The following is a 25846-nucleotide window of genomic DNA, read 5'->3' as shown; positions in this document are numbered from 1 at the left end:
ATCCCATCCCTTATCATCCCATAACCATCCCATCCCACTCCCATCCCTCCCCCATCCCCATCTTCATCCCATTCCCCCCCCCCAACCCCCACTTCTACCCCATCCCATCCTCATCTCCATCCCATCCCATCCCATCCCATCCCATCCCATCCCATCCCATCCACATCCCATTTCCCCCTCAATCCCCATTCCATCCCACCTCCATCCTGTATCATCCCATCCCATTTCCCTCCCCCAAATCCCCATTCCATCCCATCCCTCCCCCACCCCATCCCCCCCCCCCCCAATACCGAGGACCCACTGGCAAAATGAAAAGTGACCATTTATTGTCTCATCCATTTCACTTCTCAATGGCGACCCCAGCCCCAACCCCCCCGATACCCCCCCACGGCAGCGGGTCGCTCTATGGCACAACAGCAGAAGGAGAAACACCCCCCCATAACCCCCCCTTACCCCCGACCTCCCCCCCATCCCACCCCCCCCCCCCTCCCCAATTCCACCATCGGTGTTGGGCACCGAGGGCAGAGTTTGGCAAATGAGAATCAATGGAGCAGAGAGGAACCAAAGAGAAGAGCTGGGGGGGGGGGTGATTAAAAACGAGGGGGAGAGGGGGGGTTTCTCGCCTTACAAAGAGACACCGTCAGCCCCACAGCAGCCCCAGCTCTGCCCCACAGCGCTGCTGTCACCAATGCACCCCCCCAGCGTGGCAATGGGGCAGCAGCTCTGTGGGGATGTGACCAGCGGGTGTGCGGTGGGGGTTGGAACCTTAGGGATGCATGGGGACCTATATGGACCCCCATAGGCACATATGGGCCCATACGGAACCCCACAGACCCATGGGGACTCAGCTGGACCCAGATGGATCAGCACAAAGCCATGTGGACCGTCTGGACCCACATGGACCCACAAGGACCCATATGGACCCACACAGATTCATAGGGAACCAAATGGACCCATATGGACCCAAATGGACCCATATGGACCCAAATGGACCCAAAAGAGCCCATATGGACTCATATGGACCCATACAGACCCATGGACCCACACAGATCCACAAGGACCCACAGGGACCCATATGGACCCATACAGATCCATAGGGACCCAAATGGACCCATAGGGACCCATATGAACCCATGGACCCACAAGAGCCCATATGGACTCATATGGACCCATATAGACCCATGAACCCACACAGACCCACAAGAACCTATATGGACCCATAGGGACCCACACAGACCCATATGGACTCATACAGTCTTAATATGGACCCGTGGACCCACACAGACCCATAGGGACCCACCTGGATCCACAAGGACCCATGGACCCACACAGAACCAGATGGATCCATGGACCCACACTGACCCATAGGGACCCACTTGGACCCACACAGACCCATATGGACTCATATGGACCCAATATGGTCCCGTGGACCCACACAGACCCATAGGGACCCACCTGGACCCACACAGACCCATATGGACTCATATGGACCCATGGACCCACAGAGACCCAGCTGGACCCACACGGACTCTCCTGGACCCCCCTGGGCAGAGCACTGTTGGCAGGTGTGGGGCAGGCAGGGCTGTGGGGGGCACGGGGCTGCTCTCTGCCCCCATCCACCAGCTATAGCACCATGCACTGGTCTCTAACATAGAGGAAGAATCAGCAATCCGGAGTAGAAAAATAAGGCTGGAGCTGGACTAGATTAAGGACAGAGGAAACCCCTTCCTAGAGAGGAGGACAACCTGCAGCACAACCCGGAGCCGTGGGGCTGGAGTTCAGAGCTCAGCCATGGGGGTCAAGGGAGGGTGGAGGGGTGGAGGGGGGGGGTGCAGCAATGTGGGTCAATGTGGGGTGATGTGGGGCTGGCTGCACCCAGAACCCCCCCCACTCCATGCCCCCCTGTGGTTTATCAAGCTGTGTTATGGGGTGCTTTGTTGTGGGGGGGGGGGTTGGCCCCATTGCTTTACACAGCAGCTCTCACCTCCCCCCCTACACCATCCCCAAGGCTGCACCCTGCAATGCGGACAGAGGGGCTCAGCCCCACACCCAGCCCCACACCCAGCCCCACACTCTCCCTTTGCCCCCCTCTCCCATCCCGCTGGCCATCACCAAACCAAACCCATCCATTCCTCCCCCACCCCACCACCTCTGCTTTGAAAACAAACCCCCTCCCACCCCACAACCCCCCCAACCCAAACCCCCAACCCCCCCCCCCTTTAGGTTTGTTTCTTATTAACTTGGTTAATATTCACCCCTCTGCTCCGCTCCCTTTACCACCACCCCAACCTGCAGAGCCCGATGTGGGGCAGCCCTACAACCTCTGCTTGGCCGTTACCCTACAGCCAGTGGGTCCGGCCCTGCCCTGCTTTGGGGGGCACAGATTAAAGCTGGGGTGGCTATAGGATGGTGCAAGGTTTTTTGTCCTTAAAGGGGTTCTCGGATGCAGGAACCCCAACCAGCAGTGGGTCGCTCCGGGCATGTTGCTCACAGTAATTCATCAGCTCCGATGAAGCTTTGGAGACCTGGAAGGGAGAGGAAGGAAAAGGGGGGGTTCAATGGGTGCCCCTGACCCCAATGTGACTCTCCCTATGGCTGGGACTATTGAAGTTTGGGGCCAACCTGCTTATGGGGGTCCCTTTACTATGGGGGTTCATATGGGGTCCCTGTGATATGGAGATACCCCCCTCCATAGGGATTCATAGGGATCCCTGTGCTATGGGGGTCTCTGTGTTATGGGAGTCCATAGGGATCCCTATGCTATGGGGGTCCGTAGGGGTCCCTATGCTATGGGGGTCCATAGATAGCCCTATGCTACAGGGGTCCCTCTCATATGGGGGTCCATAGGGGTCCCTATGCTACAGGGGTATCCCCATTATGGGGGTCCATAGGGGCCTCTGTGCTATGGGGGTCCCTGTGTTAAGGGGGTCCATAGGAGTCCCTATGCTATGGGGGTGCCTGTGTTATGGGGGTCCATAGGGATCCCTATGCTACAGGGGTCCATAGGGGTCCCTAATGCCACAGTGGTCCCTCCCCTATTGGGGTCCATAGGGGTCCCTATGCTACAGGGGTCTCTCCTATATGGGGGTCCATAGGGATCCCTCTGCTACGTGGGCCCATGGGGGTCCATGTGCTATGGAGACACCCCCTCTATGGGGGTCCCTGTGCAACAGGGGTCCCTCCAGAGGGGTCCACGTGCAATAGGGCTCCATAGGGCTCCCATAGGACTCCATAGAGCTCCATAGGGCTCCACAGGGCTTCCACAGGGCTCCCATAGGGCTCCATAGGGCTCCCATAGGACTCCATAGGGCTCCATAGGGCTCCCATAGGGCTCCATAGGACTCCATAGGGCTCCCATAGGGCTCCATAGGGCTCCCATAGGGCTCCATAGGGCTCCATAGGGCTCCCATAGGGCTCCATAGGACTCCATAGGGCTCCCATAGGGCTCCATAGGGCTCCCATAGGGCTCCATAGGACTCCATAGGGCTCCCATAGGGCTCCATAGGGCTCCCATAGGGCTCCATAGGGCTCCATAGGGCTCCATAGGGCTCCCATAGGGCTCCATAGGACTCCATAGGGCTCCCATAGGGCTCCATAGGACTCCATAGGGCTCCCATAGGACTCCATAGGGCTCCATAGGGCTCCATAGAGCTCCATAGGGCTCCATAGGGCTCCCATAGGGCTCCCATAGGGCTCCATAGGACTCCATAGGGCTCCCATAGGGCTCCCATACAGGGCTCACCTTGATGCGCTCGATGCCGGCCTCGATGCGGAGCTGCTCCACCAGCTTACGGGCCTGAGCGATGTTATTAGTGGTGGACATCGTCTGCCATCAGCACCAGGCCCAGCACTGAGGGTCCTACAGCACAACGGGATCAGGGTTAGCACCACAATGGGATGGGGGGCACAACCCCCTCCTCACCCCATAGATAGGGCTCAGGGCATTGGGCTGAGCTCAGCTATGGGGCGCATGGAGTGGTAGAACAAGGTGGGATGGATCAGAGCCATAATGGGGGGGGGTGTAGATGCAGCCCCCAGCCCCACAACCCCCAGCCCCACAACCCCCAGCCCCACACTGCAGATGAGCTCATGCCCTTCAGGAACACAAGGAGCTGCTGGTGCTTTTTGCTCTTAGTCTGGATAGAACAAAGCAGGCTCCACTTTGCTTTTCCACTTCCTGCCCCGTCCCTTCTCAGCTCAATGAGCCATTGAATCTATTCCCCCAGTACAGCCATTTTTGGTCCCTTTTCTTTCCCTTTTTGTTGTGCCCCCCCCCCCCCCCTCCTTTAAGACCCGATTTGTGTGGCTGTGGGACAACGTGAAGCAGCAGAGCTGGAGCCAGCCTGGAATGGGATGGGGGGAATCCATCCTGTGCTCAGAGCAGCAGCTTAGTGCCATCTCCCCATTGCCACCCCATTGCCACTCTACCCCATTGCCACCCCCTAACTGCCACCCCCCCACTACCACCTCCCCATTGCCATCTCTCCATTGCCACCCCATTGCCACCTTACCCTATTGCCACCCCCCACTGCCATCTCCCCATTGCCACCCCCCCCATTGCCAGACCCCCCATTGCCACCCCATTGCCACCTCCCCATTGCCACCCCATTACCACCTTACCCTATTGCCACCCCCCCACTGCCATCTCCCCATTGCCACCCCAATGCCACCCTACCCCACTACCACTCCCCCATTGCCACCCCATTGCTACCCTACCGCACTGCCACCCCCCATTGCCACCCCACTACCACCTTACCCCACTGTCACCCCCCCACTGCCACCTCCCCATTGCCACTCTACCCTATTGCCAACCCCCCCCATTGGCATCTCCCCATTGCTACCCCATTGCCACTCTACCCCATTGCCAGACCCTCTATTGCCAGACCCCCCATTGCCACCCCATTGCCATCTCCCCACTGCCACCCCCCAATACCACCTTACCCCACTACCACCCCCCTATTGCCACCTTACCCCATTGCCATCCCCCCATTGCCACCCCATTACCACCTTGCCCCATTGCTGCCCCCCATTGCCACCCCCTGCTCTCTGCTCCCCTTTGGGCTCCCTTTATTCCCCATCTCTGCACCCAGCCATGCTCAGGTGCAGCAGCAAACAACCACTGCATGCATCACATCACGCTGCAAGCTGCAGCTCAGCTCTCACTGTGCTGACATACACCAGAGCCTGCACACGCTTTGTGCACAGCTCAAACACAAACAAGGAGCACAGCAAGTCAGCAAAGCAAAACCAACCCCACAACAGCACGTTGTTGTGCTGGGATCCCCCCATTTGCACCAGGAGCTGTGCATGCTGCATGCTGCATGCTGAGGACCCCCATGCATTGCTCCGTGCAGCTCCCAGCTGTGCAGTGCAATGACATCAGCCCCAGCAGGCACAGCACGGCCATTGTGTGCAGTGCAAAAAGGAGCTGTGTTTGTTTGCCACGCTGGCTGCAGGCGTTGTGCACATGGGGCTGCAAAGTGGGGAAAAATAGGAGCCAGGCACCACCAAAGCCACGACAGACATTGCACAAACACTGCAGACATTGCACGGCCCATTGCACGGCTTATTGCATGACCATTGCACAGCCATTGCACTGCTGCTGCACAACCACTGCACGACCATTGCATGACCATTGCATGACCATTGCACAGCCATTGCATGACCACTGCACAGCTTATTGCATGACCATTGCACAGCCATTGCACAGTCATTGCACGACCATTGCACAGCCATTGCACAGCCATTGCACAGCCATTGCACAGCCATAGCCATCATTGCACAGCCATTGCATGACCACTGCACAGACCATTGCACAGCTGCTGCACAACCATTGCACAGCCATTGCACAGCCATTGCACTGCTGCTGCACAACCATTGCACAGACCATTGCACTGCTGCTGCACAACCATTGCACGACCATTGCACAGCTATTGCACGACCATTGCACAGCCATTGCACTGCTGCTGCACAACCACTGCACAACCATTGCACAGCCATAGCCATCATTGCACAGTCATTGCATGACCATTGCACAGCTGCTGCACAACCATTGCACAGCCATTGCACGACCATTGCACAGCTTATTGCATGACCATTGCACAGCCATAGCCATCATTGCACAGACCATTGCATGACCACTGCACAGGCCATTGCACAGCTGCTGCACAACCATTGCACGACCATTGCACAGCTATTGCACGACCATTGCACAGCCATTGCACAGCTGCTGCACAACCATTGCATGACCATTGCACAGCCATAGCCATCATTGCACAGCCATTGCACAACCATTGCACAGACCATTGCACTGCTGCTGCACAACCATTGCACGACCATTGCACAGCTATTGCACGACCATTGCACAGCCATTGCACTGCTGCTGCACAACCACTGCACGACCATTGCACAGCTATTGCACGACCATTGCACAGCCATTGCACTGCTGCTGCACAACCACTGCACAACCATTGCACAGCCATAGCCATCATTGCACAGCCATTGCATGACCATTGCACAGCTGCTGCACAACCATTGCACAGCCATTGCACGACCATTGCACAGCTTATTGCATGACCATTGCACAGCCATTGCACAGCTGCTGCACAACCACTGCATAACCTTTGCACGACCATTGCACAGCCATAGCCATCATTGCACGAGCATTGCACAGACCATTGCACGACCATTGCACAGCTGCTGCATAACTGCTGCACTGGATGAGCCCACACAAAGTGCTGCAAGGAGAGCAAACCAACCCCCCCTTGTTTGTTTGCTCCCCCCCCCTTTTCCTTTTGCTCCCCATGAGCGTGGCTGCTGCTGACGCGATGACTGCAGCATCATGTGAGGGTTTGCAATGAGGAGCACACCCACACGGCCCCGGAATCTGCTGAGGATGAAGGGGAAGGTCGGAAAAGTGGGAGGGAATGGAAGGGGGGGGGGGAAGGTTTCTTTTGTGCTTGTTCCAGGAAGGAGTCACGCAGTGCTGGCAAAGCTCCGGGCTGAGCTCAGGGCTCTGGGAACTGCCCTGAATGGGTTGAAATAGCTGGGAACAAAGCAAGGCTAAAAATGGAAGGTGAAAAGCAACGGGCTGCAGCACAGGGCAGCACCCCCCCCCCCCCCATTCCTTATGGGGGTCAGTGCGAACATATGGGACAACCCAGCATCTCCATATGTGCAGCAATGGGGATAGGGCCCAGCACAGCACTGGGAATGGGGCACAGGCTGCACTCTGCAGCCACTTGTTGGTTTGTAGGTTATCACACTATTGAGCAGCTCAGGGTTCCCTGAGCATCACCATGCAGAGCACCCATAGTGCACCCAAAGGAGCAGCTCCAAACACCCAACACTGAGCTGAAAGCAGAGGGGAAAAATGGAAAGTCACAAGCCTGGCAGGTTGGTCAGGCCTGGCTGGGAGGTGGAGTGTTAATTAGGTGTGGTTGTATTGATAGAGAAAGATGGTGCTGCCCTCCTGGGGGGTGTGCCACTCATATGGGGGATGTATTACCCACCTGGGGCTCATATCACCCACCTGAGGCTTATAACACCCACATAGGGGATATATCATCCAGCTGGGGGTCACATCACCCACCTATGGGACATATCACCCACCTGGGGGGATGTGTCACACATCTGGGGGTCATATCATCACTTAGGGGACATACCATCCACCTGGGGGTCACAGCACCCACCTGAGACTCATAGCACCCACCTTGGGCTCATATCACATACTTGGGGGGCATATAACCCACATAGGGGACACATCATCCACCTGGTGGTCATATTACCCACCTGGGGGTCACAGCACCCACCTGAGGCTCATATCACCTACTTTAGGGGCATATCACCCACCCAGGGGACATATCACCCACATAGGGGACACATCATCCACCTGATGGTCATATCACTCACTTAGGGGTCACAACACCCACCTGAGGCTCTTATTACCTACTTGGGGTCCATATCACCCACATAGGGGACCTATAACCCACCTGGGGGTCACATCACCCACCTGGGGGACCTGCCACCCAGTTGCTTCCCAATGGCAGCTGCAGTGTTGGCTCCCAGCACAGTGAGCCCCAACCTCAGCAATGCTGTTGTGGGACATCAGAGAGAACCAGGGGACGAAACCAACCCCAAATCTCTGTACAGCACAATGGGACATTTGCTTTTTGGTTGCTTCAAAGGGTGCAGAAGCGTGTGGGGCTGATGCTGCTCAGAGCTCTCATGTGAAGGGCTGGGCTCAGTGCAGGGCTTTGCTGCAGCAAATGGGGTTGGGATACATGGGGGGGTGGCAGGGGGGATGCATTGGGGGTGCAGCCCCCTCCTGCCCCATGCAATCCCATCCCAGCACAGCCCATGCAGGCGATGCTATGGGTTTGTTTTGCAGCTGGCTCCTGGCTGTCTGCAGGACTTCATCTGGAAGGCGAAGGAATTGGGTCCAGCAGCAGCAGCCCTGTTTTGCTAAGGGAGTTAATTGTCAATTCCTCACATTCCAAGCAGTCAAGCAGCCGACCTGGTCTCATTTCCCCCTGCATTTAACCTCTTCCAGCCTGGCATCAGTTGAACTGTGCTCCAAAAGACACAGACCTGAAGCTCATCGTTGCATTTGTGATGGACGAGGATCACTGCTCCCATGCATTCGTGCTCCTTTGCAGCACAAGCTCAGCTCAGATGTAGGCAGCACTCACTGTAAGACAAACCTGAGCCCACATTGCTCACAGTGCTGCAGCCACCCGGGCTAAAAATAAGAGGAGGAAGGCTGGAAATGGCCCCCGTGTTTGCTGGGGTGGCTCAAAGCTGCTTTAGTTTCAATTGGAACTGCTGCTAAAATGAGCTCAGGAAGAAGCTGCAGAACCCCAGAGCTGTGCATCCTCCTCCTGGTGCACAGTGCTGACCTCATCCACCCTCCAGCAAACATTGCAGTTTGCTCTTGTAAGGCACAAAGCAAAACACCCCCCCCACCTAAATCCCTGTGAGCTGGATGGGAAGTGGGTTTGAACACCAGAACAAGCCAAAGGAATAAAGCAAAATCCCATCCAGAGAAGTGAAGCACCCAGCACACATCACTGTTCCTTTGCACATTGCAAACAGGCAACCCAGTGACACATGGCTTTGTGGTCAGAGGTGTCTCCCAGCCCAGCCTGGCTGCACAATCATCAGCCATAGAGAACAAAGTACATGACAGAAGGGGGAAGGAAGCAAAAGAGAGCTGATGGAAGCACCCATAGAGCCGTGACGCAGCGCTGCCACCCACGTCGGGGGGAGATGAAGGAAAGCAGCTGCTGACGACATAAAGCAGAGCTGAGGTTGAGGGCACCGTGCACAGCAAGGGGGGTTCAGGGTGTGCAGCAAGGGGGGGTGTGCATGCAGGGCTGTGCTGCCCTGTAATGGGGATGGGGTGGGATGGGATGGGATGGGATGGGATGGGATGGGCTGCTGGAAGAGAGCTCTGCAGAGAAGGATGGGGGGGGTCCCGGTGGTCAATGGGGTGACAATGGGGCAGCAGATAGACCTGGTGGCCAAGAACAACAATGGGGTCATGGTTGACCAACAGGTGACCAATGGTAGACCAACACTTGGCCAATGGTAGACCAATGGTAGACCAAAGGTTGACCAATGACTTACCAATGGAAGACCAAAGGTTGGCCAGCAGTTGACCAAAGGTTGACCAACGACTGACTAATGGTTGACCAACAGGTGACCACAAGCCAGCAGCACACCCTGCTGGCCCATAAGACCAATGGTTCCCTGGGGTCACCGCAAAGAGTGGGGCCAGTAGGGCAGGGAGGTGTTGGAGGTGTTCCCATCTCTGCTCTGTGGGGCTGCCCAGCTCCAGGCAGGGGTTGGAGCTGTTGGGGATCTCTTGGAGGGCACTCACCACACTGGGACTCAGGGGAAGGGATTCAGGATGGTTTCCCAACCCCTTGAACCCTTCTGTCTGGCCACCCCCCTCCCAACCCCAAACCCATTGCATGGGATGCTCCCTACACCCCTCCTGGATGCTCACCTCCCCTCAGCCCCCACAGGGAAACCCCAATGGGTTCTTCTGGCAACAAAAGGCCACATCCCCCCCCCCTTTTCACCTCCCCACACACAGCACAGCCCTGCAGAGCTGCCTGTCCCCGCTGCCATTTGTCATCCTCACTCATAGAGCACATGAGTCAGCTGCGTGGCGCAGATGCTGCCGAGAAAAAGCACGCTCCGTTTGGGGAATATTAGCAACCCTGTGAACAAAGGCAGCTAAAATAACAAACCCCTTCAGCTCCGAGAGCCCGATGAACGTCAGCACGGCTCTGACTGGATGCTCTGCTTAACTCCTCGCTCCTGCAGGCTTGGGAACTGCAGCCCTGCAACCCACAGCACAGCTGCACTGTGCATGCAGGAGGAGGAAGCAATGCAGCCCTCCGTGCTGCCCAGCATCACTGGGTGATGCTCCATGAGCAGCTCTCAGCCCCCACCTGGCAATGCATGGGTGCTCATGGCTGGTGCTGCGATCAGAGCACCCTAAAAGGTCCCAGCTGCCCCAAAGCAACATGGGGTCCTGCACAGCAGGGGTTACCACCAGCAAACAGCCCCACGTGCTGCTGCAACCCCCCCTCAATCTGCAGCCCCATCTCCCACAGGAAGCACAGGGCTGAGCCCCCCCAAGGCGAGGACACATGGCAACATGCTGGGAGGGGATAGAAGGAGGGGGATCCCACCCAGCATCTCCCACACTGAGATCCAAGCAGGGCTGCAGCTCCAACTCTATTCACTCAGCAATAGGACAAGGAATGGCTGCCCAGTGCTGGCACCCAGCTCAGCCCCAGCAGCGGCCGCAGCTCTGACTCATTGCTGTGCTCTGTTTGGAACCACGTAAACAGCATTTCTGTTTGCTCTGAGTCCTTTTTGTGCTTCCCCAGAGCCCAGGTTTGGTATCCGGGGCTGTCCTTGCAGCAGCTGTACTGTCACCTTGCATTGCATGGAGGGGTTGGGTGCTCAGAGCACAGCACAGCAGCCCACCCTTGGGATAGCAGTATTAATCCCATCCCCAATGCAAAGAGGGGGCTGCCCAAAGCACCGTGCTGGGGTTTGGGGTGCCCTGGTTGCTGGGGCTGAGTGCTCCCTGAGTCATTGAACCACAGGGATGCACTGAGCTCGGTGCCTCCCGCGCGTCGTGGGAAGGGAATGGGTGGATGCTGAGCCCGACAGACACAGACAGACAGACAGACGGCCAGACAGAAGCCGTGCTCCCTCTGCAACGTGACTCACACAGCCCTGGGAGCACGGCCCAGCCAGCCAAGAGCAAACAGAGGCACAAACAGAACACAGGGAGCAGAAGGGAACTCTGGAGCCAGCCCAGTCCAACACCCCCCCATCCAGATCTGTCCCATGCAGCAGATGCACAGATCAGCCTTTCAGCTGCACATCCTTGGGGCTCTCACCCCCCTTGGGAGGTGCTCCAGACCCCCTAGAGCTCTCCCAGCACTTCCCAGTCTGCTTGGAACTGGGCAGCCCCACATTGGGTGCAATGCTCCATCTGTGCCCTCCTTAATGCAGAGCAGGGATGGGAAGCACCTCCCTGCCCTTCTGGACCCTCTCTAGGGCTATCAGAGCACATTGCAGGCTCATGGTCAGCTGTTAGTTAAATACTGGTCTAGTAGTGGTCCAGCAGGACCATATGGAGCCCATGGGCACCATCCAGCCCAGGTTGGGGCTCTGCATGGGGCTCTATGGGCAGCAGCGTGGGAGCACAGCTGGGAAAGGCTGTGGGAAAGGAGAGGTCACTTCCCCGAGGCCAAGGAAAACAAAAGGCTGTGAATTAATTGCAGAAGCAAGAGCAGCACCCGGATTGAACCCAAAGGAACTGAACTGTGTGTGTGTGAGTGCGGGAGAGCCCTCCTACCTGCATGGGAGAGCAAGGAAAGGAGATGGGGACAGGACACCCCCCCCCTCTATGGGGCTGTCAGCACAACCATGGCTGTGCTTGATTGCAAAAGGCAGAGCAGAGTTCTGCACACGCTGCAGATATTGGCTTCCTAGAAGAGGCTCCAAGGAGGTGGGAGGGGAGGAAGGGGCTGCTGGCACCGTGTGATTGTGGGAACAAACTGCATGCAAGGAGCTGAGCACAACCCTCCTGCAAAGGCACTGCAGAGCTCAGCATTGCCCCAGGCACACACAGCGTGACACAGCCAAGGGCTCTGGGTGCTGCTGATAACTCTGCTTGCACAAGGCCAGCAGCAGCCAGCCCGGAGCGACCCTTTGCACAATGCAAAGTTCACTATTATTCCTCTGCAGGTCACCTGTTGCATGATCTCCCCCCCTCTGACCCCCGTGCAAAAGCATTGAGAGCGTTTGCAAGCATTAAAAAAGCCATTAGAGCCAAGGGGGGACACACAGTGCTTGCTTTAAGGCTGGCCAAACTCAGCTCCGGGTGATCTGAAGGTCTGTGCTTATCTCACAAGCCAACACGATGCGTTTGCAGACTGAGCAATGATTTTTGCTTTGCTCAAGTGAAGGTTTTATGACACAAAGAGGAACAAGTTCTGGCAGCAGAACTGCACCACGGCCCCTGTCAGCAGGGCAGGGATTCCTTATGGAGCACAGGGAGTGATTTGGGTTATGGGAAGCCGTCCTAGCAAACCTATGGGGGGGGGGGGGAAGAGTAGAACAGCGAGGAGCAGAACTGGTTTGCAGAAGCAAAGCCTGTCAAAGCAGTTTGCATGACTCACATCCTTCTCATACTGAAACCAACGAGAAAGGGCAGCCAGTGTCATTCGGGACCGGTTCCAATATCATTTCCTTTTGTTTCTGGGGTGGCTGTAAAGGGATTCAAAGTGGGGCACACCCCTGCAGTGCTGGCATTGACCTTGCAGGGCTCCAGCAATGCTGAGTGGTGCTGCCAGGAGGGTGGAATTGCAATGGGGTAAAGCAAAGCAGAGGAGTTCCTGGCAGCGTGCTGCAGCAGTAGCAATGCTTTATAAGGCAATGTGCATGCTGCTGCCCGTCCTCGTGCTACCAGGGCTGCCCGTGCTGCTTTGCAGATGCTCTATAGGGTTATTCTTAGTGGTGCAGATCTGACCCCATCCTCGAGTGGTTGTGGACATGGAGCATCGCTGCACTGGAATCAAGGCAAGGGCAAATCCCATAAGGCTGAAGCTTGGGAAGCTTTGAGAACAGATGATGTAACAGGGTTCAGCCTTCACGGTCAGAGCCCTCAGCTCTGAGAATCGATGCCATTTCATCACTGATTACGGCAGTGCTCAAAGGGAGCTCCCATGGGATGCTGGCAGTCCCCATTCAGGGGCTCTGCATGTACCTCCTCCTCCCATGGCAGTCCCAAGCCCCAGCAATAGGGCCGTGCCAATGCCAAAGGGTTGGAAGTGCAGCCCTTAAACAAACCGCTGAGCATCCCATCCCATCCCATCCCATCCCATCCCATCCCATCCCATCCCATCCCATCCCATCCCCATCCCCATCCCATCCCATCCCATCCCATCCCATCCCATCCCCATCCCATCCCATCCCCATCCCATCCCATCCCATCCCATCCCATCCCATCCCATCCCATCCCATCCCATCCCATCCCATCCCATCCCATCCATCCCATCCCCATCCCCATCCCCATCCCCATCCCATCCCCATCCCCATCCCCATCCCATCCCATCCCATCCCATCCCATCCTCTACAACATTCCCAGCTCATACAGCCATCATTGCTGGGCATTGCTGGCCGGGAAGGCTGAAAGGATGGAAAGAACAGCTCAGGTGTGAGGAGGAAACATCCCAGCAGGGATTTGCATTGCTGACAGCTGCCACCAGGGCTTAAAAAAGCAACTTTCCTTTCGGATTTCAACTGAAATAGCCAGCTGTCAGATGGCAGCTGCCTTTACTCAGCCCAATGGAATCTGGGGATTCCAGGGAGCTGCAGAAACGGAGCAACTGCCAGTTGCCAATATCCCTTTTGTTTGCCTAATGTAGGGTTTGAAATGCCACGGGGTTGGGATGGCGTGGGCAGCCCCATAAAGGTGCATGGGAGCCCAAGGGATCTGCAGATATAGGGAGCTCTGTTTGAGCACTGCAAGGTGTGGAGCTGGGACCCTGTGCTATGCAATGGCCATGCAGGGGTTGCAGTGTGCATGCGTGGGTGCAGGGACACAAAGCAGCACTGCACCCATATAGAAAGAGAACTCAGTGAAACACAAGGGATGTTGCAATGTTTCAAAGGCACAGTTCCTTCCTTTCCTAAGAAAGAGGAGGAATAAAGCGTTACCAAAGCTGGTGCATGGAAATATCACGGGTGTCAGCTGTAGGGCTGCCCCATGGGAAGCTGAATGTCCCTGCTGCTGTTCCTATCACCCCCCCCAGCAGCCCACGTGGTGTTTACTATGTGCTGCTTCCCAGAAAGCCACGTGCTGCACCGTGCAGCCAAGGCCAGGAAACATCCCTTTGCTTCCTAAGAAGAGCATCCAGCTCTGTGCCATACAGCAAGCACTGACCCAGCACCATCCCAACCCCTTATGGGTCACTATTAGTGCCCCAGCTCCACGCTAAGGGGGGGCAGGTGTTGGTTCCCAAACCACATTATAAAGCAAACTAATTGCTCAGCAATTGCTGCTAACAAGTGCATGGTGAGATGCTCTGACCTAAGGGCAGCAAGATCAGCCCATGGCTTCCCAGCAGTTCCCATCCATTCCACCACCCTCAGTCTGTGCAAAGGGGGGGGGGGGTGTGTGAATGAATCACAGCTGTGGTTTCGTGCTTCTGGGAGCCAGGTGTCTGCATTGCAATGGAGCCAGAACAGCCCCATAGGGAGCACGGTGCCCAAGGAGGGCTCATAGGGATGGCTCTGAAGGAGACTCAGAGCCGCCCACAAACCTCGCTGTGATTTTTCACTATGAAACAGCACCTTATTTAGGCAGTTGGAGGAATGTTAAACAGGGACACGAGGGCTGGGGATTTGCATACTGGGCGTCTCCGTGCTGCTTACCTAACAGCACAGGAATCCTGCCTGTCAGCCGTCTAGACTGCGGTGGGAGCACAGGGCACGGCCCCTCCAGCAGCAGCAATGCCCATAGTGAGGGCTGCCCTGTGCCAACCCAGAGCATCAACATGGGGCTGTGGGTCACCTATGGGGTCTGTGCCCCCCAGCACCACCCAGCAGTAGCATCTGAGGTCCAAGCAGCAGCACGCTGCTTTATTAGCACGCTGCTTTATTAGCACACTGCTTTATTAGCACATTGCTTTATTAGTGCACCCTTAATAATTGCAGGAGGATGCAGTCTCCTGGCTTTTGAGTTAGGAGTGATACAAGCCTTCCATGGCCCAGCAGAGCCCTCTGCAGCTCAGGCAGCATCGCTGCATGCAAATGCTGCAGAAGCACAGAGCTGGGGTTGGGAGCTGCAAGACCTGCAGCTCTATGTGCCCAGCACCTCTGGGCATGCAGATCCAGAGCCCCATTGCAGCAGCAGCAGCTCTGCTCCTCTAACCCTGCCCTGGGCACTGCAAGGCCCCTCTGCTCCAACACAGCACCCTTGGACTAAAGGCCACCCCTAAGGACAGCAGAGATGGGGGCATCCCATGCTGAAGGCCCATTGCGTTTCCCATATGGGGCTGCACTGCTGGTGCATGGGGTTTGGGGCTGCATGGGAAGCATTGAGGCCAATGCAACTCTGCAAAGACAAAGCAACACCCCACTCACATACTGTGCTTTGCTGCTGAACACCCCAATCATTGTGTTCTATGCGGTGTCATAGGAGCACAGCCAACAAGTGAGGTTGGCTGCAGCTTCAAGCAAGACTTAATATTGCAGTGGGGGAAGAACAACAGGCAGAGCAACCCCAAACCTTCCCACTGCTGCTGCTCTGAGCTCACATTGAGCTCTGGGCAACCTGAGGCAGCGCAACTGGTATTTAACTCATTTCTTCTATAGAAAAGTCATGAGGCTTTAATCACCGCGCTGCTTCATTAACTGGAGATGACTAATTACAGGACTCGTTAGTCAGCGCTGGCAGATAATGTTTCAGAGCTGACTTGTTTGTATGGGGACGGTGATTTAATAATCCTGATGGAACACAGAGCTCTGCAGAGCTGTGCTCAGCCAGCACTGCCAAAGCAAGGATGCAAGGAGCAGAGAGCAGGGCTGCAAGAAAGCAGCTTGGGTTTAAGGCAAATAACAGCAAAACCCCAAATAGCTGCAGCAGGAGGGAATAGAGGGGGGGGTTTGGATCCCCATGAGGAGCAGGATGGCCCCCCCTGCTGCCAGGAAGGCATTGCTTAATACGGCCAGCTGCCAGGAACACGGTGCTGACACCAGCCCTGCTCGCTCCCTGAGCACAAACAGATTTCTTAAGAAGCAAAAACCAACGTCACTCATCATCCGCTGGGCTGGGAGCCATTCACTCTGCCCGGCCCCTTCTGCTCCATCGGCCCCTTTGGGTTTCAGTAAATCAAAGGATGAGGGAAAGGCTCCCTTGCCAAGTTAGAGGGTTGTTTGGTTTCGGTTTGGATTCGGAGCTGGAAGGACTTAGTGCCAACCTGGATATGGGGTGAGCAGAAGGGAAAGCATCACTCTGAATAGGGGCAGGACAACAAGGAGGGGTGAGGGCTCCAAAGAGCAAAAGGATGAGGTTTGGGGTCAGGGCCCCCCCCCCTTTCCCATTGCCCCCTGTAACTGCTCAAGGGGAACTTGCCCCTGTAAATCACAGCTGCACCAAACCAGAGCTCAGCCCCCCCCCCCAATCCAACCCCCCTTCCAGCTCCGTGGGATTTCAGGGCACGCAAGAAATAATTGCTGCTTCTAAATTGCGAGCAGATTGAAATAGCAAATAGCAGCTCAGCCCCGCCAGGCATGTGCAGTTGTTAAAGTGCTTCTGGTGCTTTGGGAGAGGTGACAAATACCAAAGATGCTCCATCCCCGCTGCAGGGACAACTCGGGGCCCTGCTCAGGACAAGCCACTGCAGCCCCAAACCCCCTTTTATGTGGGTTGAGCTGTGCTGAGAACAGCTGCATGGGCACATGGGCTGCACATGGGCTTTGCTGCTTCTGGGAGCCCTTAGCAGCCATATATATTGTGCCAAGCTCAGCTCTCCCCCAGCACCCAAACCCCCTTATATCATATGGCACAGCCTGAAGGACCCCTGCACCACAAGGACCCCCTGCACCACAAGGACCCCCTGCACCACAAGGACCCCCTGCACCACAAGGACCCCCTGCATGTACCCAGGAGCACGGTGCCATTTCTCCTTTGGCCATAAGGTGAATGCACGAGGGGCAGCATGCAACGAGCCAGCAGCTTTGCACAGCACAACCCCATCTTTGGCTCTTTGCAGAGCACACAGCCAGGGTTGTGTGTTGTGTGTGCTGTGAGCTGCTCCAGGGATGGTCTGTTCCTGTTCTGAGTGGGAAAACAAGGCTGACCTCAGCGTGCTGGAATACACTCTGCCCTGCTTCCTTACATGCTGCTCCCAGGGCAAAGTTGAAGAACACGATATTCCCCAGCATGACCACGCGCTGCTAATGCTGGCAAGGGAAACAAACCCAAGGCTGAGCCAACCTGCAGCCATCCATGGGGTGACAGGGCTCCAAACCATGCCCACATTGCACTGAGTGCAGCATTCCCTGCTCAGCACACAGGGGACTGCATGTCCAAGGGATGGAGGGGGGGGGGTTGGCTTTGTGCTGTACCCAAAAAGAGACACTCGGAGCTGACAAATAAAATCAGTGCCAAACAATGAGAGACTGCCAAACAAACCACTGCAAAACACCTTGCTATAGGAAGCAATTGCCTTGCAGCATGCAGCGCTGGGTTACTGCAAGGCATCCTGCAAGCCAAGCACTCAGCCTGCAGCTGCCAGGAAGCCCCATTTCAGCTCAGCTTTTCCTTGGAACAAGAGAGGAAGAGGTTGAAAATGAAGCCTGACAGCAGCATTGCATCCATGAGGCTTCATTCCTTCAATGCAAAGGGAGAACCTCATTAAACACAAGTGGGGCTGCAGCTCTGCTCCCATCTCATGGTGCTCCACACCAGCAACCTGCCTGCAGCCCAAAGAAGGGATTAAAGGGAGAAAAGCAGGTTGCATGGTGAGGGTTTGCAATGTGGCTGTTCCTCCTGGGATAGGGGGGTATTTTTAATCTCAGAGTAACCTGGAGGTGATCTCAATGTGCCTTTGGGTTACACAAGCGTCCTACCTTCTGGAGGCAATTAGCGAGGAAACGAAGCACCTTGATGAGCCCTGGGATCCGAGGAGCTCCTGATGGAGCAGTGATTAATAGGGCAGATCTGTGTGACGTCTGTCACTGATAAAGGGCCGCCCTTGGTGACAATTAGGGATGGAGGAGAAATGAATGCGATGGAAGCAGCTTTGGATGGAGCAGAGCAGGGCTGCTCATATCACAGCAAGGCTGGGTGCAACCCCAGGGCATATGAATGGCCTTTGGAGGTGGCAACACATTACCATCAAACAACCCCTGTTAGTTGCTTTTCCTCTGCATTTTCCTTGTGTTTTATATCAGCTCTCCATCCAAACACCCTCATGGACCCCCAGCTCACTCCTGGAGGAGATGCCAAGTGCAAGAAGTGGGGCAGAGCGATGCAGGAGGGACGGGCTGTGATGCAAGCAAGGCAAGAAGCAGCACCGCTGTATCCTGGGGGACAGAGCACACAGCTCCCAGCACAGTTTGCTAACGAGAGTGCCTGTCAATTACTCATCTCACATTGATGTAAGGACTCAGTGCTCTCAGCTCAATGCTGAGCTGCTGGGGACACACTGCCCTCTCTTGGAGAGCTCTGCAAGGGACATTGAGCACTGCAACGCTGCTGGCATCACTTAGAAACTCATTGCTGCATGAAACACAGGGCAGGAAGCACCAGCAACGCTGCCTGGCTTTGATATGGAGCTTTGAAGACAGCAGGGAAGGAGCATTGAGAGCTGCACTGAAGGTAAGTCAGCTTTAACTGCTAACATACAAGGTGGCATCCTATAAGAACTTTTAATTTCACACCTGGGATGATAGAGCAGGTCGTGCCTGGTACAATTATGGAGTAAACAGCGCTAATTAATTTAAGTGTTAGCAACCACAGAATGGAAGGTGAAAGCTTACAGACAATGGCTGCATTGGGAAATGGGTTCTCCTAGTGACCGTGGGTAACTTTAGCCACAGTCTCCTATTGAAAGCAAAGGGCTCCGAGCATCTAAATACCTTCACAGACAGATTTCTCTGCTTGGAACTTATGAGTGTCCTCATAAAGGCTGCAGGGAGAAGCAGAACCTGCAGCTTGGAGCAGCACAACCCAACACTCACTGCTCCAACTGCTGCTGTGCATGGAGCATGGGGTTAAGGCACCCCTTACCAAGCAGCCTCCATAGCTGAGACTTAACCATCCTCCCTTCCACAGCTAAAGGGTCATGGGACAACACAGGGTGTGTAGTTTAGCACCTAACACTCATGTTCTGCCCTGTATACAACCCTACAAAGCCCCTCTGGGCTGTGCATTGCTTAAAAGCAAAGCACCACAGGGCAGGGACATCAGCAATAAAGGTGTAGGGCAGGGGAGGAGCAGCCCTCCATCCCTCACCCCTGTGCTAAGGCTTCCAAGCTGCCTGCAATACAGCAATCAGGCTGCCTGCAGGAGGCTGTGTTGCTCATAGGGGTACAGAGGGACATGGGATGGGGGGCCATGGGGGTGTGTGGTGTCGCATGTAGCCATACCTGCTATTAGGGTGCTCACACCACCTGCTCCGACCAAAGGGCGACGGGCTCTGAGTGGAGATGGGGACGGTTCTCCTGGAACAAAAGGAAAAGGAGAGAGTTCAGCCATCAACACTTTGCTGCAGGGAAGGTTCATTGTGCCATAAGCACCAGGATCCTGCTGCAACACCCCACACTTCTCCATCCACCCTGCAACAAAAGAAAGGAGAGAGAAGAGCAATTGGTGGAAGTCAGAAAGGAGAATGACAAGGAGAGGCTTTGCTAAAGAGAGGGGAAGGAAGGAGGATGTGCAGCCTTTCGCTTTTTGTTCTTCCCCACAATGAGCAAAGCCCACACGTTGCATTGAAGCAGGAGATAGAGGGGGGCTGGAGAGGCTCAGAGTTGCTCTTAGGGTTGGGAAACGAGCACAGCAATTTCCCTTGGTGGTAAAGCAGAGGATAACATGGAACTGGGGCTCTCAGCCACCTCCATCCTCAGTGTCACCCAATGTCACCCTCAGCCCTCGAGCTCTGTGCATGGGCAGCCATTTATAACAGTGGGGAGCAGCTCCCATGCAGAGCCATGATTCACTGCTGAACCTTTGCTCAGCAACCTTCAGCCCCCAACCTGTGCACCTGGAAACACCTCTGATAAAAGCACGCTCCAACAGCAGCCAATACCCATCACTGAGCTCCTGCAGCCTATGGGCAGCCCCAATGCAACACAGGGACAGCACAAAGGGCACAAGGAAGGGGCTGGGGGGGTGACAGCAGGGACAGAGGTGGCAGTGGGGCAGTGCAGACAAGCAGGAGCTGCCCCATGTCTAATGATTAACAGCGAGCTCCCAGCTCCAGGCAGCGCTGCGTTCCCAGCCTGCAGTCACCAGGAAGCACGGATGTTTGCTCGTTCCTGTTCCAGCTCTTGCCACGCTTCCCCTGCACCGGGCATTGCTTTGCAGGAAGCCACGGGGATGAGAATGAGCAGCAGTCACCTATTTGTCACCAGAGGTCACCCAGAGCACGGACGGGCATTTTGAGCTGCTGCCATTAAGGATAGAGAGCAGCAATGCCACAGTGCAGCAGCAGCACCTCCAGCCCTGCTGCAGACAGGGGATGGCATTGAGGCCAGCAAACCTCAGTCCTTGCTGCTGCCAGGGCTGCAACCCATAGTGCTGTCAGCACCAGCCTCCTCTTGCAGCTCTCATTTTGTTCTCAATACAAGCACTGGTGCATTTCTCACTAAATTAAAGTGGAGAGGAGAGAAAAAAAGGCATTAAGGATTCCAGCAGCAGCACAGTGCTCCAGCTTGCATGCCAAGGAGATGCACACAGCAATGCAACAGAGCTGCGTGCTGCTTTGCATCACCTCAATCAATGATCGCAGCAAACAGGCTGCTGCTTTCTGCAAGCAACGTTTAGGAAGGGATAAGTGAGCAACGCTTTGCTCTTTTGCAGCTCCTTTATCCCAAGCTCTCAATGGCTCCTCCAGAAGCAACAGCTCGCTTCACTGCTTGACCTGGGAAGCATCCCCACACCCACATGCATCCTATAAACACACAGTGGGAGCAACTGAGCTTGCATTGCAGAGCAGTGCTGCTGCTCCATGCACATCCACTCACTCCCAGCACAGCTCCAAAGCAAAGGGAGGTGCATGCAATGAAGCAGCACAGCAAGCAGTGCTGCATGCAGACGTGCTGCTGTGCCCCCACTCCAATGGGATTGAATCCCATTGCCAGCATGCAGCTTGCACATCCTTTCAGACTAATTAAAGCAAGCACTATGTTTGATTAAGTTTTAGCTTGCATGCACTTCGCAATCCCAGCTTGCTGGATGCAGAGCATCCTCCCAGCACCATGCAACAGCAGGACGGCTTCATGGATGCAACCAACAGCAGGACAGGATGATAACAAGGCAAAAGCACGAAGCTGGGGGAGCTCCCAACCCAACTGCATGGGGATGCCCTGCAGCAATGCAACCTGTGGGCACACAGCTGCCAACCCAGAGCTGCAATTTGGGTTCATTCCTAATGGAAAAAGCAGCATTGCTTTGCTGCAGACAGACCCACCTGCTGCCCCAGCACCTTGACCTGATCAGCAATTGCTCCGTGCAGCTGAACCATTGCAACTTTGCCTTTTGCTTGGTGCACAAGCTCGCTGCGTGCTGCCAACCCTCTGCTATTTTGGGAATGTTCATCTGCAGGTGGGATGGGATTCGTGCTCCTGTGACTGACAGCACAACTCACTGACTCCTCTCCAGCCCGGCCCGTTGCAGCTGCTGCTATTCTCAGCACCTTTCTATGCACACCTCCACCGAGCCGCCTTGGCACGTGTTGAATTGAATTGAAGCAAGGGTTATTTTGGAGCAGGTTTGTGCAGAAAGGTGAAGAACCCTCCGCAGCAAAGCCAGGGGTTGCTTGTGCAAACAGATGCATGCACACAGGGCTGCTAAATGCAATGCAACAAAGCAGAATCCCAAAGCTGGAAGGCTGCTCCTTGCACACACCTCCCCATCACCTGGAATGCAGCTTCAAGCCTTTGCTTGCAAGCCACAAACACAAACACTGATGTCTCCCCATGTTTAAGTGACAGCAACCTGGGTTGCATCACCTGCTATGAACCCCCTGTGGTCACCCCAGCCCCATTGGCAGCTCATCCCTTAAGTTCAAGTCGGCCCATAACCAGAAGCAAAAGGACAGAGCCATAGAGCCACTGCAGCAGCAGAACCTGAGGGCAAACTGCAATGGGTTCAATGCATCCAAATGGCCAACGAGAGGCAGAATGTGAGAGCAGGAGAAGGGCCAAAAAGCCTTTGGGGTCTGAAGAAGAAAAGCCCCATCTCCTGCATCAAAAGCAGATGGAGGTTTTCACCCCGAAGGGATGAGTTTTTAAGCTCTGCAAAAGCATCAGAGCATTGAAACTGCTCTCCTGGCCGTTAGCAGGAGCAGGGAAAAGCATGCAATAAATTATGAGAGCGTAACCCTCCGCCAGGCTTCCTGTTTTGTGTCTCAGTGCTCACAGCGTGCCCGAGTTTCCTCCTTTTTGTTCTTTTTCAGCTCACAGCCAACCCCAACCCACCCAGCCTGGAGCACTCAGGTCTAAGCCAGCATTGAACCGAGCTGCTGTATTTCTACCTCTCCAAATCCACCTGCTGATATCAACTCATGGCAGCAAACGGGACATCACAGCAATGCATGGAGAGCAGCTCCATGCCAATATAGAGCCGTGCTGCTCCTGCAGCCCTGAGCTGTGCTCTCACTTTGCACAGTGCTATGGCACAATGCTGGGCTTGTTCTGCTGCTCCCAGAAAGGGCCTTTTGCAGAGCGATAATAGGAGACTCTCGTGCATGGCAGGAAGAGAATCCGCACGGTCGGAGCTCAAGCAAAGCACAGGCAGCAACACGGCCCTGCAAACACAACCTGGACAGGTAGATATGAAGCAAATGGTTATTTATTGCTGTTCCTATGAGCTGCAGAACCCAATATAGGATCCAACAGTGCTGGGGGTCACCCTTGTGTGCTCAGCACCCACTGCAGCCCTCAGTGCTGAGCCCACATCACCCCAATCAACCCCTCTTCCTCCCTGTATTGGGATCCCTGGCCCCATTTCCCTGCTCTCTATGTACAGCCATCCCATTGGGGTCAGCCCCATCCCTGCTCTTTCCTTCACCACCTCCTCCCAGCAATTGACAGGAGCCCATTCCAGGCCCAGCACCATTCTGCTGGCCACCAACCAACCCCACAGCGTTATAGGATGGCCACATTAGGGGCTCCACAGCCCCTAAACTCACACTGAAGCACAGAGATCAGATCCCAAAGCAGTGTTTGCCCATAGAGCAGCAATAGGGCCGGGCTCTGCTGCAGGGCAGGGCAGGGTTATGGCAAGGCACAGATAAGGAAGCAGGGCAGGAAAGCAGGAGAGGGGCGGCCCTATGTTAACCCACAGCTCCAGGGGCTGCTCCTCACCATCACCCTTCAGCTAATGAGGCTGAGCACTAATGAGGGCCCACGCCTTCCTTTGGCAATCCCAGATGTCAACAGAGCCGTGGCTGGAGGGCATTAAGTGTTACAGCCCGGGTTGGAAAGCAGCACAGCCTCCATCCCAAAGAGCCTGGGATGTCCATCATTAAAACCCACAGCGCTTCTCCGGCCACACAAAAGAGCCATTCCCATCTGCTTCGGAGCTACAGATGGCAGAAGAAAACCTCGCACACAATCGGCTCTATTGAAACACATCGATCCTGGCACGTCGGGTCCTCCCCCGGCTGCTCCCAGTGCGTGATGGGGAGGCACTGGGGCTGACCGACCCCATAGGGGGACCAGAGCCCCATAGGGGACACCAGGACCAGAGCCCCATAGGGGGGACAACGGGACCAGAGCCCCCATAGGGGGGACAACGGGATCAGAGCCCCCATAGGGGGACAACGGGGGGACCAGAGCCCCATAGGGGGACACCAGGACCAGAGCCCCATAGGGGACACCAGGACCAGAGCCCCATAGGGGACACCAGGACCAGAGCCCCCATAGGGGACAACGGGACCAGAGCCCCCATAGGGGGGACAACGGGGGGGCCGGACCCATTGCCCCACAGCCATAACCCAGCATAGGGTCACCCCGTGCCCTCCCACCCTATGGGCTCATTGCAGCCACCGTTGTGTTTCCATCAGCCCCAAACGCTGCCCACCCCCCCCCCCCCCATAATAACCCCACAGCCCCTTTGGGGGGGGGCACAGCTCAGCGGTACCCCCCGTTGTTTCTCATTAAGGCCACACCTGGAAACAACGGCGCCCTATGGGGCAACCCCCCACCCCCACCCCACAACTGTACGAGCCGGACCCACAGCGATGGGGGGTAAAAGGGGGGCACAGCACACCCAGCCCAACCCCCCCCAACCCAGAGTCACCCCATAGGGTTCCTATTGTCTACACCCCCCCCCAGCCCCATAACCCCTCCCTATGGGCAGGGACCCCCCCATACAGCCTCAGGCCCCATAACCCCCCCCAGCCCCATAGCCGCCCCTATGAAGCCCCCCCCCCCCTCACCTCCCACCAGGCCGCGGGGCCGGGCCTGGAGGGGAACTATGGGGTCCATCAGACCTCGGCCTACCCCGACCCCTCCCCTATATCACCCCCCAGGGACTCCCCCCCACCTCCGTTGTGGTCAATGGGCGCTCACCGCTCCCGGTGGGGCCGAACGGGCCGGACACCAGCGGGGCTCTGCCGCGCAGCGCAGCTTGATGCCGTCGCCACGCCCCCCTCCCGCTGACTGACAGCGCTGTCTGCCAATCAGAGCTCGCGATGAGAGCCGGGAGGCGGGGCGAGACGAGGCCGCCAGGTTCGGTTGTGACGAAGGAGATGGGGGACAAAAGGGGCGGGGCCAGAGGGGAGCGGCGGGGCGGGCAGCCAATGGCAGCGCGAGGCGGGGGGATGCAAATGAGGGTGTTAATATTCATGAGCGCGCCATGGCGGGAAGGGAGCACGTGGCGGGTGGGGTGCGAGGCTCGGAGCTGCGATACGGCACCGGGTTATGGACCGAACCGGCCCCGAATAGCGGCCCAGCACCGTGCTGAGGACCCCTATGGGAGACAATGGCACCTTCCAGGTGCTGCCCTTGCACCTCAGTGCTGCTCTGCAGGGCTGGGCTGGGTGCATGGTGCACAGTGCAGGACATTTAACCTTGATCTGAGCCCCCCCAGCCTTTGCAATGGGGGGGAGATCCCCAGCACAGCACGGTGCTGTCAATGGCTGCAGCATCGTGAATGGGCCCCGCACAGCATCGCCTTGTGGGATGAAAAGCCATAATCCTGTTAGGGGGAAGAAGGCTGATTTCCCACTAATCCTGTTTGCGGCCATATGCCGCCCTTTAAGCCTCTCGGGCTGCAGATGGGGCCAGCAGTCACACCCGGAGGCTCTGGATGCACCACGGTGTGTCCTATGGAGCTGGCTGCAGGAGCAGGGGGGCAGAGTTATGGGGAGCTGGGGTTACAGGGTGGGGGGTGGGAGGGGGCAGCTCAACCCCACTGCAGGCTGCCAGCCTTCACTGCAGCACGAGCATGAGCCCCCCCATGGAGTGAGAGCCCCAACCTGCTCAGTTTGTGCCCCTAAAGCCCTTCATCTCTATGGCTCTGCTGGGATAAGATGGAGATGTCCAGCATCCACAGCTCACAGCCGCTCTCCACCTC

General features: G+C 56.3%; 1 protein-coding gene and 1 long non-coding RNA gene across 5 annotated transcripts; one reads left to right on the top strand and one right to left on the bottom strand.

Annotated features, from left to right (window-relative positions):
• Positions 1-305: 305 nt before the first annotated feature.
• Positions 306-25132, bottom strand: GNG7 (G protein subunit gamma 7). Of its 3 annotated transcripts, none has more exons than XM_085517349.1 (4): positions 24841-24988; positions 19693-19767; positions 3743-3859; positions 306-2525 (listed from the first exon to the last, which is right to left on the bottom strand). In XM_085517349.1, exons 3-4 carry the CDS (start codon positions 3821-3823, stop codon positions 2400-2402), a joined length of 207 nt encoding a protein of 68 aa, XP_085373475.1. In that variant the 5' UTR covers positions 3824-3859; positions 19693-19767; positions 24841-24988; the 3' UTR covers positions 306-2399. The 3 variants fall into 3 exon arrangements, with proteins under 3 accessions (XP_085373475.1, XP_015741874.1, XP_085373474.1); XM_015886388.3 differs by having other exon boundaries at positions 24815-24959; XM_085517348.1 differs by lacking the exons at positions 306-2525; positions 3743-3859 and having other exon boundaries at positions 19688-19767; positions 24815-25132.
• Positions 13647-22651, top strand: LOC146758160 (uncharacterized). 2 transcript variants are annotated; one of them, XR_014934930.1, is made up of 2 exons: positions 13647-18922; positions 21869-22651. It is a non-coding gene; the product is annotated as an uncharacterized LOC146758160 (long non-coding RNA). The 2 variants fall into 2 exon arrangements; XR_014934929.1 differs by having other exon boundaries at positions 21462-22651.
• Positions 25133-25846: the final 714 nt, after the last annotated feature.

The sequence above is a fragment of the Coturnix japonica genome, chromosome 16 (assembly GCF_054131305.1).
Source record: "Coturnix japonica strain WE chromosome 16, WE-NBRP24, whole genome shotgun sequence".
NCBI classification, from domain to species: domain Eukaryota; kingdom Metazoa; phylum Chordata; class Aves; order Galliformes; family Phasianidae; genus Coturnix; species Coturnix japonica.
The sequence above is the reverse complement of the archived record's forward strand: the minus strand, read 5'-3'. Positions and strand labels throughout refer to the sequence as shown.